This window comes from Tasmannia lanceolata, unplaced genomic scaffold (genome assembly GCF_043159265.1).
Source record: "Tasmannia lanceolata isolate RefF3 unplaced genomic scaffold, GAP_Taslan_0.1 ptg000013l, whole genome shotgun sequence".
NCBI classification, from domain to species: domain Eukaryota; kingdom Viridiplantae; phylum Streptophyta; class Magnoliopsida; order Canellales; family Winteraceae; genus Tasmannia; species Tasmannia lanceolata.
Window position 1 is genome coordinate 48044846 of NW_027518690.1, and position 14851 is coordinate 48059696.

Below are 14851 nucleotides of genomic sequence, written 5' to 3' on the forward strand. Positions count from 1 at the left end.
GTACCCCATGGCTTCAGCTCACCAATGCTACTTGGTGGCCTTCTTTGTTCTAGGAATTTGGGCTTCTCAAGCCATGTCCCGCACGCTCCCTGAGGCGTCCATGTCCGAGAAGCATGAGCAATGGATGGCACATTACGGTCGCTCGTACAAGGACGCAACAGAGAAGGAGCAACGTTTCAAGATATTCAAGAGCAATGTCGAATTCGTAGAATCTTTCAACAATGAAGGGGACAAATCCTACAAGCTAAGTGTTAACGAATTTGCAGACCAAAGTAATGAAGAGTTCAAAGCCTCTCGTAATGGATTTAAGACATCCTCAACTAGGGCAGTGTAAAAGGCTTTCAGTTTCAAGTATGAGAATGTTAGTGCAGTGCCATCTAGCATGGACTGGAGAAAGAAAGGCGCTGTAACACCCATCAAAGACCAAGGACAATGCGGTGAGCTTTATTATATATAGTTTCTATCTAGTGTTTTCTTTTTCAAAAAAAAAAAAGAAAGATAAAATTGGGGAGTGATAAATCGACTCCCAAATATCTTAAATCGACTCCCCATGTGTCTTTCTCTCTCCTCTGGGTTAGAGAGAGAAAGACACATGGGGAGTCGATTTAAAATATTAGGGAGTCGATTTATGAATCCCCATAAACTTTATTAAATAAAAGATGATCACAAGTGCACTTCAGGGGGAGAGATGGCCCCATATATATAAGTTAGCTCTAGAAGCTCCCAATTTGGCAAGGCAATCGGCCAAATCGTTGGTACTTCTAGGTACGAGAAAAAAATGAGAAAGCATCATGCATACAATGATCTCTAGTCCCATCCAATAGATTGGCTCTCCACGGACTGACTTTAATCCCTTTGACCCACAACATGATATTTCTATCTAGTACTTCTTAGCTACAAAAATGGTACCTCACTTTGTTATCCAGTGGTTTCTAACTTCTAATGAAATGTGGAAAATATATAGGAAGTTGTTGGGCATTCTCAGCGGTTGCGGCCATGGAAGGAATTACCCAACTCAGGATGGGTAAATTGATATCTCTATCCGAACAGGAAGTAGTCGACTGTGATACTGGCGGTGTGGATCAAGGATGTGAAGGTGGTCTCATGGACGATGCCTTCAAATTCATTCAACACAACAAAGGCCTTACAACTGAAACAAGTTATCCTTACAAGGGAGTTGATGGGACTTGCAACACCAAGAAGGCAGCTACCCACGCGGCAAAGATCAATGGCTATGAAGATGTGCCGGCCAATAGCGAGAAGGCTCTATTGAAGGCTGTCGCAAACCAACCCATTTCAGTTGCAATTGATGCTGGTGGATCTGCCTTTCAATTCTACTCAAGTGGTGTCTTCACTGGGGATTGTGGAACCCAACTCGACCATGGTGTTACCGCTGTAGGTTATGGAAAAAGTAGTGATGGGACCAAGTACTGGCTAGTAAAGAATTCGTGGGGCAGTGCGTGGGGTGAAAATGGATACATAAGGATGCAAAGGGATGTTGCCGCTAAGGAAGGCCTCTGTGGTATTGCCATGGAATCCTCTTATCCAACTGCGTAGTAGATGATACTTCTTTGTAGTAGATGATACTTCTTTCAGTTCCTTATATCCCTTCTACTTATGTCGTTTCCATGTGACAGCCTTGTTATATATTTTATGTAAAAATTGCCCAGCGGGAAGGCCTTAAAAGTAGTTTTCTCTTGTATATGTCTATCTAATGATGCAATCCAAAATTTAGCACCAAATTTTGAGGATGGTTCTTTTAGGAAGATTCACAAATGGAAGTTTCATAAGTGGAAAATACGAAAGTTTCCGTGAATAAGGAACTATTTTTGGAAGACAAGAAGTTGAGATTGTTTTTCTTTCTTGCGGTTTCCTTTTTTAGAGATAAAAGGGGCTTTTTTCTTTCTTGTACAAAGAAAGGGGTTTGTACAAGAAAAAAAGCCCCTTTCTTTGTACAAGAAAGAAAGTCCGTTTTATCTCTAAAAAAAGAGCACCTTTTATCTGTAAAAAAGGAAACCGCAAGAAAGAAAAACAATCTCAACTTCTTGTCTTCCTACACATGAGGAAATAACACCAAGAGAAAAAATTCTCATGCTTTTTCCCTTCTCATCTTCTCTGCACAAGAGAAAAATCCGAACCACACGTGTGTTCTTCTCCACCCGATTTCTTCCAAGACATAAGCCTTCACTCCTTTTTCTCATATTTTAAGAAAACCCAGGTTGCAAGAGAATCCCCGAGCACCTTGGTATATACTATAACCCTATATATGTTTTAATATAAGCCCAATAAGATAATGGACCGGTGTAGTGGGCCTACATGGGCTAGAGTCCTTTAACCAGTCAATAACCCTAGTGTATCTCTATATATAGGGGTTGGAGGCAGCAGTCTAGGTGTTCCAAACTAGATACCTAGGGTGTAATGCTTCAAGCAACCTTCGCTTGATTCTACATCTTTCAAATTTGAAATACCTGTACTTGTTTTCATGCATGCAGGTAATACGGATTCAAAACCATTCCCCAAAACATCACAAATTGTTTCTCAACTACCAATTTGCACACACATCAAAATTCTTCAGATCCGACGCTTAGTGTGTATATCACATCCATGATGGGACTCACTGGATGATTGGTCTATATCACATACACACGTGCCATCTATACGTAAGGCAAAGTGTGTATAACCGGGTAACTTAATTACCTGGTAAGACGTTTCCTTATCCCCTCTGTCGTTCTCCTTAAAGCAGCCTTAATTTAAATTGCACAACGTCTCCATAAAGGAACCTGTATTACTGTATAACATTATAAATAATAAGGCTGGGCCTTCTAGACTATGTGACAGAAGTAGTAACATGAAACCAAACTCGGTGGTTGATTATCTATACAAAAAATTGTCACTCTCCCTATCCAAATCAGATCACTTGCCCAGGCACGTAGCAAGTCAATCTCACCACCACAATAACAGTAAACTACTAGAGTAATGAATTCCTTCCAATCTAATCTCTCCCTCTATATAAACTCAGACCACCTTACATTCTCACATCATCTACAATCTCAGTACTCCATGGCTTCAACTTACCAATGCTACTTGGTGGCCTTCGTTGTTTTGGGAGTATGGGCTTCTCAAGCCACATCCTGCACGCTCCCTGAGGTGTCCATGTCGGAGAAGCATGAGCAATGGATGGCACAGTAGGCGCGCTCGTACAACGACGCAACAAAAAAGGAGCTACATTTCAAGATATTCAAGAGCAATGTTGAATTCATAGAATCTTTCAACAATGAAGGGGACAAACCCTACAAGCTGAGTGTTAACGAATTTGCAGACCAAAGTAATGAAGAGTTCAAAGCCTCACGTAATGGATTTAGGACCTCCCCGACAAGTGCATCGGAAAGGACGTCCACCTTCAAGTATGAAAACGTCAGTGCAGTGCCATCTAGTATGGACTGGAGAAAGAGAGGTGCTGTAACACCCATCAAGGACCAAGGCCAATGCGGTAAAGTTTTATTATGTACTTTGCTACCTATTAAGTGTGTCATAGTTTCTATCTGGTTGTTTCTTAGCTATGAAAGAACAAAAAGGGCACCTGACTTTATTATCTAATGGTTTCTTTCTTCTAAGGAAATGTGGAAAATAGGATGTTGTTGAGCTTTCTCAGCAGTTGCAGCCACAGAATGAATTGCCCAACTTAAGACAGGTAAGTTGATATCTCTATCTGAACAGGAGGTAGTTGATTGTGACACTGGTGGTGTGGATCAAGGATGTGAAGGTGGTCTCATGGACGACGCCTTCAAATTCATTCAACACAACAAAGGCCTTACAACTGAAACCAGTTATCCTTATAAGGGAGTTGATGGGACTTGCAACACCAAGAAGGCAGCTACCCATGTGGCAAAGATCAATGGCTATGAAGATGTGCCGGCCAACAGCGAGAAGGCTCTATTGAAGGCTGTGGCAAACCAACCCATTTCTGTTGCAATTGATGCTCTTGGATCTGCCTTTCAATTCTACTCAAGTGGTGTCTTCACAGGGGCTTGTGGTACCGAACTCGACCATGGCGTTACTGCTGTGGGTTGTGGAACAAGTAGCGACGGGAACAAGTACTGGCTAGTGAAGAATTCGTGGGGCAGTGGGTGGGGTGAAAATGGATACATAAGGATGCAAAGGGATGTCGCCGCTAAGGAAGGCCTCTGTGGTATTGCCATGGAATCCTCTTTCCCAACAACGTGATAGATGACACTTCTTCTTTTCCTTCTTTATATCGTATCACCTCTGTGACAACCCTGTTATATATCTCTGTAAAAAGTTGCCTACACAGAAGCCCTTATAAGTAATTTTGTCTTGTAATTACAATAATATATGGTTGTTTATGTTTATCTATCGCAAGAACTCGTTTGAGAGAAAATGTCGAAAAAACTAGCAAGAACTCTGGGCAACCAAGTTTAGTTGGCCCAATAAATGTGTTGTTTTAGCTAAAAGTACTCAAATTGCTTCTCCATTATAGTTGGTATTCTTTAAGTTTTAAAGGTAAAGAAAAATGTTATAGGGGGTGAATTTATCCTCAAGTTGTTACGAACCCGAATCGGTTCATAACATGATTGATCTTCTTAGAGGGAAGATCAGCCTCTTGATCCACTTCAAGGGAAGGATCAATCCTCCATTGTGCACAAAGACACTTTTTGAAACAATTTTCTTCATTCCTCTAGGAAGGCTGAGTACAAGTTATTTAAAGAAAAGCCCTAATCTAGATAATCCTCATCTCTAAGACTCCTACACATCCCAAACAACTACAAAGCAAATCTTACAATTAATAAAATCTAAACTAATTTATTCCATCACAAGTGGGTCCCATCTAGGCACGTAGCATTCCACCTGCCTTGAAATCAACCTTATCCCCAAGGTTGGAGAATAAGCGCAGATCAATTGGTGAAAAATAAGATCTTGCGCAGTTTCCGAAAGTATTTTTTTCTGTCTCTCTACTTTCTTCTTCTCTTTGTCTAGCGCTTGGTCATCATTTCGCATATCGTCGCCAAGGGTTGCGATAACTCCATCTTCAAACGATTCTCACATTGTTGCTCATCAAAGCTCATTCGTTGTGTCATTTTGGAAGGATTGGAACGTTGACAAACGGACGGTTGTGGGTGGGGAGGGTGGGGATCTTTTCGATAATGTGAGCGGAACGGTAGACTCTTCGCAGACAATGGGCTTGTTCGGCAAGGCTTCTCATTCTCGCCCAATCAAAGGGGCGAGAAACGGGTAGATGAGAATCGTGAGAAGCGACTATTTGTTGCTCCATAGAATCCTATTTTTTAGGCAAAATTTTAGAAATGGACTTTTGCGGGTCAACTTGCCGAACGCAATTTTTGAGATATTTTTGCTTTAGGCATTCTCCGCACCTAAAAACCAGGAGAATCCCATAAATAGATGGTTACCGAACAGGCCTGAAGTTTCTTTTGTGGCTTTTTGCCCTTTTCTTGTGGCTTGATTTTTTTCTCTCTTCTTCTTTTCTCTTTTTCTGTTTCGCCGTTTCCTTTTTTATCGTTATCTCGATTTTGTTCAAACCTTCCGCAAACCGTCGATGTCCTTCCATCATTTCCAAAACGAGTGCTTTGATCTTATGAAGATCTCCACGCATCAAATCCAAAATCTCTGAAGAAGTAGCCATGGCATAGGATCAAACTGCTCTGATATCAATTATTACGAACCCAAATCGGTTTATAACATGATTGATCTTCTTAGAGGGAAGATCAGCCTCTTGATCCACTTCGAGGGAAGGATCAATCCTCTATTGTGCACAAAGACACTTTCAGAAACAATTTTCTTCATTCATGCATACAAGCTATTTAAAGAAACTCCCTGATCTGGATAATCCTTATTTCTAATTAAGACTCATGCACATCCCAAACAACTACAAAGCAAATCCTACAATTAATAAAATCTAAACTAATTTATTCCATCATACGTGAACCATTCTCACAGAAACTGTTGAGGGAGGGGGGATTTTATCGGTTCCGGGGTGGGGGGAGTGGGGGGTGGGGGGAGTGGGGGATGGGGTGGGATATCATTTCCCTTAATATATCTATAATCAGTCATGATAAATGCTTCACTACATTGAGGTGACTCCCTATACGGCGTAGTGGGTCCCACCATTGATAGATATGGCCTATGCATTTAATGAGTCTTACTTTTAGATATCTTTTGGCAAGAAGATCATGCTAATTGCCGGATCTCACATCCGATAATTTGTTAAATTATTTTATTTTTTTTTAGAGCGTATAACATGTAATTTTTTCCTCACACTGAATAGTACGTAATTGTTTCTCGTGGAACATAAAAAAAATACACATTATTGGACCATAGGATTGCACAAATGGCATTATTTTCGGGCTTATAGGAGATCCAAATTGCAAGGCACCTGTACTATTTATAGGAACACCCCCCCCCCCCCCCCCCCCCCCCCCCCCCCCCCCCATGTATGTAATCTGTATAGAAAGGCACTCGTACCATTTCTAGGAACACCACTGGTGCAATTTTTAATTTAAAAATGGTATCCCCACTATTGAAGTTTGGAATGTCACCATATCTGCTTGTACACTGTGTATAAAAAATAGAATCAAATCACATAAAAAATAATAATATGTGTGTGTGAAAATCATGTCCTAAGATCTATCCAATCAGAGAACACACAAATTTACGTGATTCGGCACAATTAATGGCCTACCTCCATGGGTGAGATCAATTCTTTCACTATTAGAGAACAGATAACAAGATTACAAAAGTGGGATTAACACAATCCCGTAAACTCATAATCCTCTTTGCTATTCTATGGACATCCTTCTATCTCAAGCCCCATTCTTTGTACAAGAAAACCCCTTTTATCTCTACAAAAGGAAATCACAGAGAGAAAAACAATCTCACATTCTTCTCTTCCTACACCCAAGGAAAGAACACCAAGAGAAACTACTCTCACCCTTTTTCTCGTATCTCCTCTTCTCTACACTAGAGAAAATCCGAACAACACTAGTGTTCTTCTCCACCCTCTCTTTCACTTCTTTTTCTCATTTTTTAAGAAAACCCATGTTGCAAGAGAATAAGTGTGCACCTCTTTCAAATCATAAATACAAACTCCACTTGTTTTTACGCATGCCTGTACATATCACAACAAAATGGTTGGTGCCTTTTTTTTCTCTCAACTACCAATTTGCAACCACCTCAAAATCTTCTGATCTGACGGCCGGTTAGAATTACCAGATCAGTATGGCCCATGGCCCATCCATGATTGGGCTCACTGAATTATTGCCGTCTATACTTAACAAGGGAAACAAAAGGCAACCAGATGACTCCCATGTTAAGACATTTCCTTATCTCCTCTGTCGTTCTCCTTACCCAGCCTTAAATTAAATTGAACAACGTCTCCATAAAGGACCGTTACGTTAAAAAATTACAATAATGGGAACCTCTGTAGAACCTCATTAATAAAAAGGCTGGGCCTTCTGGACTATGTGACAGAAGTAATAACATGAAACCAAATTGGGTGGTTGATTATCTATACAAAAAGTTGTCACTCTCCCTATCCAAGTCAGATCACTTGCCCAGGCACGTAGCAGGTCAATCTCACCACCACAATAACAATAAACTATACTAAGAGCAATGAATCCCTTCCAATCTAGTCTCTCCCTCTATATAAACTCAGACCACCTTACATTATCACATCATATCATCTACAATTTCAGTACCCCATGGCTTCAGCTCACCAATGCTACTTGGTGGCCTTCTTTGTTCTAGGAATTTGGGCTTCTCAAGCCATGTCCCGCACGCTCCCTGAGGCGTCCATGTCCGAGAAGCATGAGCAATGGATGGCACATTACGGTCGCTCGTACAAGGACGCAACAGAGAAGGAGCAACGTTTCAAGATATTCAAGAGCAATGTCGAATTCGTAGAATCTTTCAACAATGAAGGGGACAAATCCTACAAGCTAAGTGTTAACGAATTTGCAGACCAAAGTAATGAAGAGTTCAAAGCCTCTCGTAATGGATTTAAGACATCCTCAACTAGGGCAGTGGAAACGGCTTTCAGTTTCAAGTATGAGAATGTTAGTGCAGTGCCATCTAGCATGGACTGGAGAAAGAAAGGCGCTGTAACACCCATCAAAGACCAAGGACAATGCGGTGAGCTTTATTATATATAGTTTCTATCTAGTGTTTTCTTTTTCAAAAAAAAAAATAAAAGATAAAATTGGGCAGTGATAAATCGACTCCCAAATATCTTAAATCGACTCCCCATGTGTCTTTCTCTCTCCTCTGGGTTAGAGAGAGAAAGTGGAGAGAGAAAGACACATGGGGAGTCGATTTATCAATCCCCATAAAATTTATTAAATAAAAGATGATCACAAGTGCACTTCAGGGGGAGAGATGGCCCCATATATAAGTTAGCTCTAGAAGCTCCCAATTTGGCAAGGCAATCGGCCAAATCGTTGGTACTTCTAGGTACGAGAAAAAAATGAGAAAGCATCATGCATACAATGATCTCTAAGTCCCATCCAATAGATTGGATCTCCACGGACTTACTTTAATCCCTTTGACCCACAACACGATATTTCTATCTAGTACTTCTTAGCTACAAAAATGGTACCTCACTTTGTTATCTGGTGGTTTCTAACTTCTAATGAAATGTGGAAAATATATAGGAAGTTGTTGGGCATTCTCAGCGGTTGCAGCCATGGAAGGAATTACCCAACTCAGGATGGGTAAATTGATATCGCTATCCGAACAGGAAGTAGTCGACTGTGATACTGGCGGTGTGGATCAAGGATGTGAAGGCGGTCTCATGGACGATGCCTTCAAATTCATTCAACACAACAAAGGCCTTACAACTGAAACAAGTTATCCTTACAAGGGAGTTGATGGGACTTGCAACACCAAGAAGGCAGCTACCCACGCGGCAAAGATCAATGGCTATGAAGATGTGCCGGCCAATAGCGAGAAGGCTCTATTGAAGGCTGTGGCAAACCAACCCATTTCTGTTGCAATTGATGCTGGTGGATCTGCCTTTCAATTCTACTCGAGTGGTGTCTTCACTGGGGATTGTGGAACCCAACTCGACCATGGTGTCACCGCTGTGGGTTATGGAAAAAGTAGTGATGGGACCAAGTACTGGCTAGTAAAGAATTCGTGGGGCAGTGCGTGGGGTGAAAATGGATACATAAGGATGCAAAGGGATGTTGCCGCTAAGGAAGGCCTCTGTGGTATTGCCATGGAATCCTCTTTCCCAACAGTGTGATGGATGACACTTCTTCTTTTCCTTCTTTATATCGCTTCTACTTGTATCGTATCATCTCTGTGACAACCCTGTTATATATCTATGTAAAAAGTTGCCTACGCAGAAGACCTTATAAGTAGTTTTGTCTTGTAATTACAATAATATATGGTTGTTTATGTTTATCTATACACCTCTTTTGAGAAAAAAATGTCCAAAAAACTTGCAAGAAGTCTGGGCAACAAAGTTTAGTTGGCCCAATAAATGTGTTGTTTTAGCTAAAAGTACTCAAATTGCTTCTCCAATCTTTCTACCCGCAGAACCCTTCTCAACTTAACCTATGTGATGGAACGATAGGGGGCCACTTGTATTTGGGCTTTTTTCTTTTGACAATTAACAATGAATTTTATTAAATTTAAATATGGGACAAGATGTCCCAGTACATAAGCATAAGGAGCAAGTCTGCAATAGAATGCCTACTAAGAGCCCAGAGAATCTATACAAATTACATTTGTTCCCGTTACAAAGACCCCTTCATTTCCCAGCACGTCCGCCAAGGAATTGGCAGATCTCCTCCGATGTACAAGTTGAGGAAGGAGACTCCTAACTAAATCCCGAATTTCATCGAGGATGTAATGTAATCTCCATGGCCCGCCACCATGATTGCTGGCCCATTTCAGTTGAAGGCTCTATTGAAGGCTGTCGCAAACCAACCCATTTCAGTTGCAATTGATGCTGGTGGATCTGCCTTTCAATTCTACTCAAGTGGTGTCTTCACTGGGGATTGTGGAACCCAACTCGACCATGGTGTTACCGCTGTAGGTTATGGAAAAAGTAGTGATGGGACCAAGTACTGGCTAGTAAAGAATTCGTGGGGCAGTGCGTGGGGTGAAAATGGATACATAAGGATGCAAAGGGATGTTGCCGCTAAGGAAGGCCTCTGTGGTATTGCCATGGAATCCTCTTATCCAACTGCGTAGTAGATGATACTTCTTTGTAGTAGATGATACTTCTTTCAGTTCCTTATATCCCTTCTACTTATGTCGTTTCCATGTGACAGCCTTGTTATATATTTTATGTAAAAATTGCCCAGCGGGAAGGCCTTAAAAGTAGTTTTCTCTTGTAATTCTAATAATATATGGTTGTTTATGTTTATCTAATGATGCAATCCAAAAATTAGCAGCAAATTTTGAGGATGGTTATTTTAGGAAGATTCACAAATGGAAGTTTCATAAGTGGAAAATACGAAAGTTTCCGTGAATAAGGAACTATTTTTGGAAGACAAGAAGTTGAGATTGTTTTTCTTTCTTGCGGTTTCCTTTTTTAGAAATAAAAGGGGCTTTCTTTCTTATACAAAGAAAGGGGTTTGTACAAGAAAGAAAGCCCGTTTTATCTCTAAAAAAGGAGCACCTTTAATCTCTAAAAAAGGAAACCGCAAGAAAGAAAAACAATCTCAACTTCTTGTCTTCCTACACATGAGGAAATAACACCAAGAGAAAAAATTCTCATGCTTTTTCCCTTCTCATCTTCTCTGCGCAAGAGAAAATCCGAACCACACGTGTGTTCTTCTCCACCCGATCTCTTCCAAGACATAAGCCTTCACTTCTTTTTCTCATATTTTAAGAAAACCCATGTTGCAAGAGAATCCCCGAGCACCTTGGTATATAGTATAGCCCTATATATGTTCTAATATAATCCTAATAAGATAATGGACCGGTGTAGTGGGCCTACATGGGCTAGAGTCCTTTAACCAGTCAATAACCCTAGTGTATCTCTATATATAGGGGTTGGAGGAAGCAGTCTAGGTGTTCCAAGAAGGCAGCTACCCATGCGGCAAAGATCAATGGCTATGAAGATGTGCCGGCCAATAGGGAGAAGGCTCTATTGAAGGCTGTCGCAAACCAACCCATTTCTGTTGCAATTGATGCTGGTGGATCTGCCTTTCAATTCTACTCAAGTGGTGTCTTCACTGGGGATTGTGGTACCCAACTCGACCATGGTGTTACCGCTGTGGGTTATGGAAAAAGTAGTGATGGGACCAAGTACTGGCTAGTAAAGAATTCGTGGGGCAGTGGGGTGAAAATGGATACATAAGGATGAAAAGGGATGTTGCCGCTAAGGAAGGCCTCTGTGGTATTGCCATGGAATCCTCTTATCCAACTGCGTAGTAGATGATACTTCTTTGTAGTAGATGATACTTCTTTCCGTTCCTTATATCCCTTCTACTTATGTCGTTTCCATGTGACAGCCTTGTTATATATTTTATGTAAAAATTGCCCAGCGGGAAGGCCTTAAAAGTAGTTTTCTCTTGTAATTCTAATAATATATGGTTGTTTATGTTTATCCAATCCATCACCTATTTTGACAGAAAGTGTCGAAAAACTGGCAATAACTGCTAGCAACACGGGAATTCCGTTTGGAGAAAAGCACGATGGCATCTATTGTGACGCGTGTGCAAGAATACAAAAAGGAGAGCATACCCGGGTCCTTTCGAAATGAAAATACTACTCTGATTCTGATAACGGACTCTTTTCTTTACCCGAAGAAGAAGTTTCGAATAGGGGTCAAATGACGCCTTACTAATAGGGGAATTGGGCTAGTAGAAACTCAAATCTTTCATCTCTGGGTCGAGACTGCTATTATTGCTTGCGCACAAAAAATGCAAACAAGAAAATAGAGTGAAAACAACCAAATCGTCATCATTTTCGCTCCTGCCTTTATTTTCAGCATGGGGCCCATTTGAGAAGTGTTTTCTAAAATGCTTTGTAGTCAACCATAACCTGACCCAATTTTGTGGTAAAAGCTCAAGCCAAATTCTGAAAAATCTACCCGAGTTGCACCCCTAAGTAGATTGCCCTCTCTTATTCTAACTTATGATTGTACATTGCCGGTAAATATATATAATGCAGATTCAGAAGGATTATAGGATGATTGCCGAAGAAAATTTTCCTGTAACAGTTACTTACAATATAAAGGTGTGGACCTCGATCCGAGATAGGCGAGTGAGGGAACTCGTCCCTACACCATCCTCTGGATCATCCACGTGTGAAGGAGAGCTCTACCAAGGAACTCTCGAACGGATGCCACCCTCATAGCATAGCACGAGTGGCGATATAAAAAGAAAGAGATATGTCTTGATCCGGAACCGAGGTTCGAAACCGAGACATACCTAAAATAAACTCAGAGTCGCCATCCATGGATATGCCATGGAACCCTAAAATCAAATCCTCTGTGCAATGGATAAACAGAAATATATATGGGTTCGTGCCTGGTTACGAATGGGGAAGGTCTGAGAGCACCCCCGATTCGTCCGAGTGCAAGCACTTGGTCTCTTATGCCATTTATTATTAACTCCAAAGAAGTTTGGGTAAAAATCATGTGAAATGAGAACAATCCTCAGGAATCGTCTACCTAAGCATGCATTTCCTGAGGATAAAAATAATAAACACATATAAAATAAAATGAAAGATGTGTCACCTAAGCATAGCTAGGTTATGAGTGACATGCCTAATGGGTGTCTAAGTTCTGATATGCAAACACATGCAAGCTATAGCTAAAAGTATAGGATCAGTACGAGAAAGTAAGGAAACACATCAAAATATGTAATAACAATACTATAAATCCTAAGACTCTAAAACATTAGCCCGAGTCCTCAGATGGTCTGGTATTCATCCAAAGAAGCCTACGTATCCCCGCCTCCACGAGAATCAAGGCAACGTAGTTCTTCGCGCCTATTCTAAGCTATGATGCCTAAGACACCTAGCCCTCTATCCTAGACTCGATCTAAAAGACCGGACTAGTTATTAAAGTTTCTTGTACGATTATTTAAATTCCAGTGAATTTTGGATTTTAGGACACCCTATATGCCCTAACTAAATGCAGATTAGCCCTAAGCTAATGCAGGTGGTTCCTACAACCTATGTGTAACTAGGCTGTGTTTCCTAAAGAAAACAAAGGGTGGACTAACGCATCCTACTCTAGTCATCAGTCAGCGATGTGAATCGCCAACTGACCGGACGAAGGCGCTCCTATAACTCTAGGACAGACCCCTAACTCTAAAACAAGCACACAACAAACAATCAATCAAACGACCTATCAAAAGAAAAATCCTAACTCTAAAACTCTCTATTTAGGAGAAACTCCTAACTCTAGAGGAAGATCTTTTGAAAACAGGGTTTTAAAGGTTTTCGAAGAAGGTTTAAAATATTATTTACAAAAAAAGTTTGGCTGGACTTGGGATATGGATCCCAAGCTGCACTACGTACCTCGTGAAAGAGGATCAAGCCAACGTAGTTCGAAACGAACTCTCCTAATTACTACTCCTAAAACACTCACCACTTTAAAAGATTTGAGGCTTTTGATATATTTTTTTTAATGTTTTTGATGTTTTAAATTTCTAATGTTTTTGAGTTTTAAAATATTCAATGTTTTTGGATTTTAAAACTTTTTCCAATGTTTTTGAAGTTTAAAGAGTTTTCACCCTTTTGGTCAAAGACCTAAGGGAATATACAAAGCAAAACCCTAGGGCCAAACCCTAGGGCTAACAGGGGAAACCCCTAAACAAGGTAAACTAATGATCCAGGACGAGGGAATGATCTAAGATCACAAACAAGAAAAAACTCTAATGAAACTGTGCCAGTCTCTAACAAAGAAGAACGACGACAACACTAAGGAGAAACTCCCAAATAAATACACTATCGAAAGATAAGGTAAATGAGTCAAAGACTCTCTAATAATACCACTAAAAGGATAAATGAGTCAAAGACTCTAATAACACCTAAAGACAACTGAGTCAAAGACTCTCTAACAACACTACCCGAAGGACGAAGGAGTCAACGACTCTCTAATAAAAACTACTAACGAAAATAAATGAGCCAAAGGCTCTCTAATACTACAACTTAAAGGGGGAATGAGTCAAAGACTCTCTAAAAGGAGCTGCTCTAATATAAGGCTGGGTAAGCCTTCTAAAAATGGAAACCCTCTAAATGAGACAAGGCTTGTCTCCAAATAGGGGCTCTATAAATGAGGCAAGGCATGCCTCCTATGGGTATACTCCCTACCAAACTAAAGCGACCTCCCTAAAGGGGAGGTCCAAAATGAGGCTTGTCTCCAAAAGAGAACTGCCTCAATGAAACAGAGTGTGTCTCCTAGCACGAAACTCGCTAATAAGACCACAATGGTCTCCTAAATGAGGAAGAGAAACTACCACTTAAAGGTTTCTAAAAGACTAGAGAAGTCTCTAAATCAAAGAAGGGAAGCTCTACTAAGACTGAGCAAGTCCCTTAAAATAATGGGCTTGGGCTAAAATATAATTCTATTCATATTTTAAACCATAATAATGACAAGGCAAAAGCAAAGAAGGCAATAATAGGTGCTCTGTTATCTAACAACAATACCAATTCCAAAACCATTTTGCTTGACCCTAACACCCGGCTTCTTTTACGAAATGACCTTCAATTTCAGTTTGATCAGAGAAATATGCACACTCCGAGCTTAATCATGAACATAGCAATTTATCCTAAAATATTGAAGAAGAAGAAAACCAGTTGATCTTCTACCATGACAACGAGTTGTAATCTCATGAATTAAAACCTCTTGTCA

The 14851-nt window shown here is 40.5% G+C and overlaps 2 protein-coding genes and 1 pseudogene across 2 annotated transcripts; all 3 read left to right on the forward strand.

The window, feature by feature from the left end:
- LOC143889286 (senescence-specific cysteine protease SAG39-like) lies at window positions 1-1751 on the forward strand. The gene is made up of 2 exons (XM_077393464.1): window positions 1-437; window positions 965-1751. Exons 1-2 carry the CDS (start codon window positions 383-385, stop codon window positions 1555-1557), a joined length of 648 nt encoding a protein of 215 aa, XP_077249579.1. The 5' UTR covers window positions 1-382; the 3' UTR covers window positions 1558-1751.
- A 1309-nt stretch (window positions 1752-3060) lies between these two features.
- Window positions 3061-4224, forward strand: LOC143889287 (senescence-specific cysteine protease SAG39-like; annotated as a pseudogene).
- Window positions 4225-7725: 3501 nt separating this feature from the next.
- Window positions 7726-9439, forward strand: LOC143889288 (senescence-specific cysteine protease SAG39-like). Its single transcript, XM_077393465.1, has 2 exons — window positions 7726-8163; window positions 8682-9439. Exons 1-2 carry the CDS (start codon window positions 7734-7736, stop codon window positions 9272-9274), a joined length of 1023 nt encoding a protein of 340 aa, XP_077249580.1. The 5' UTR covers window positions 7726-7733; the 3' UTR covers window positions 9275-9439.
- Window positions 9440-14851: the final 5412 nt, after the last annotated feature.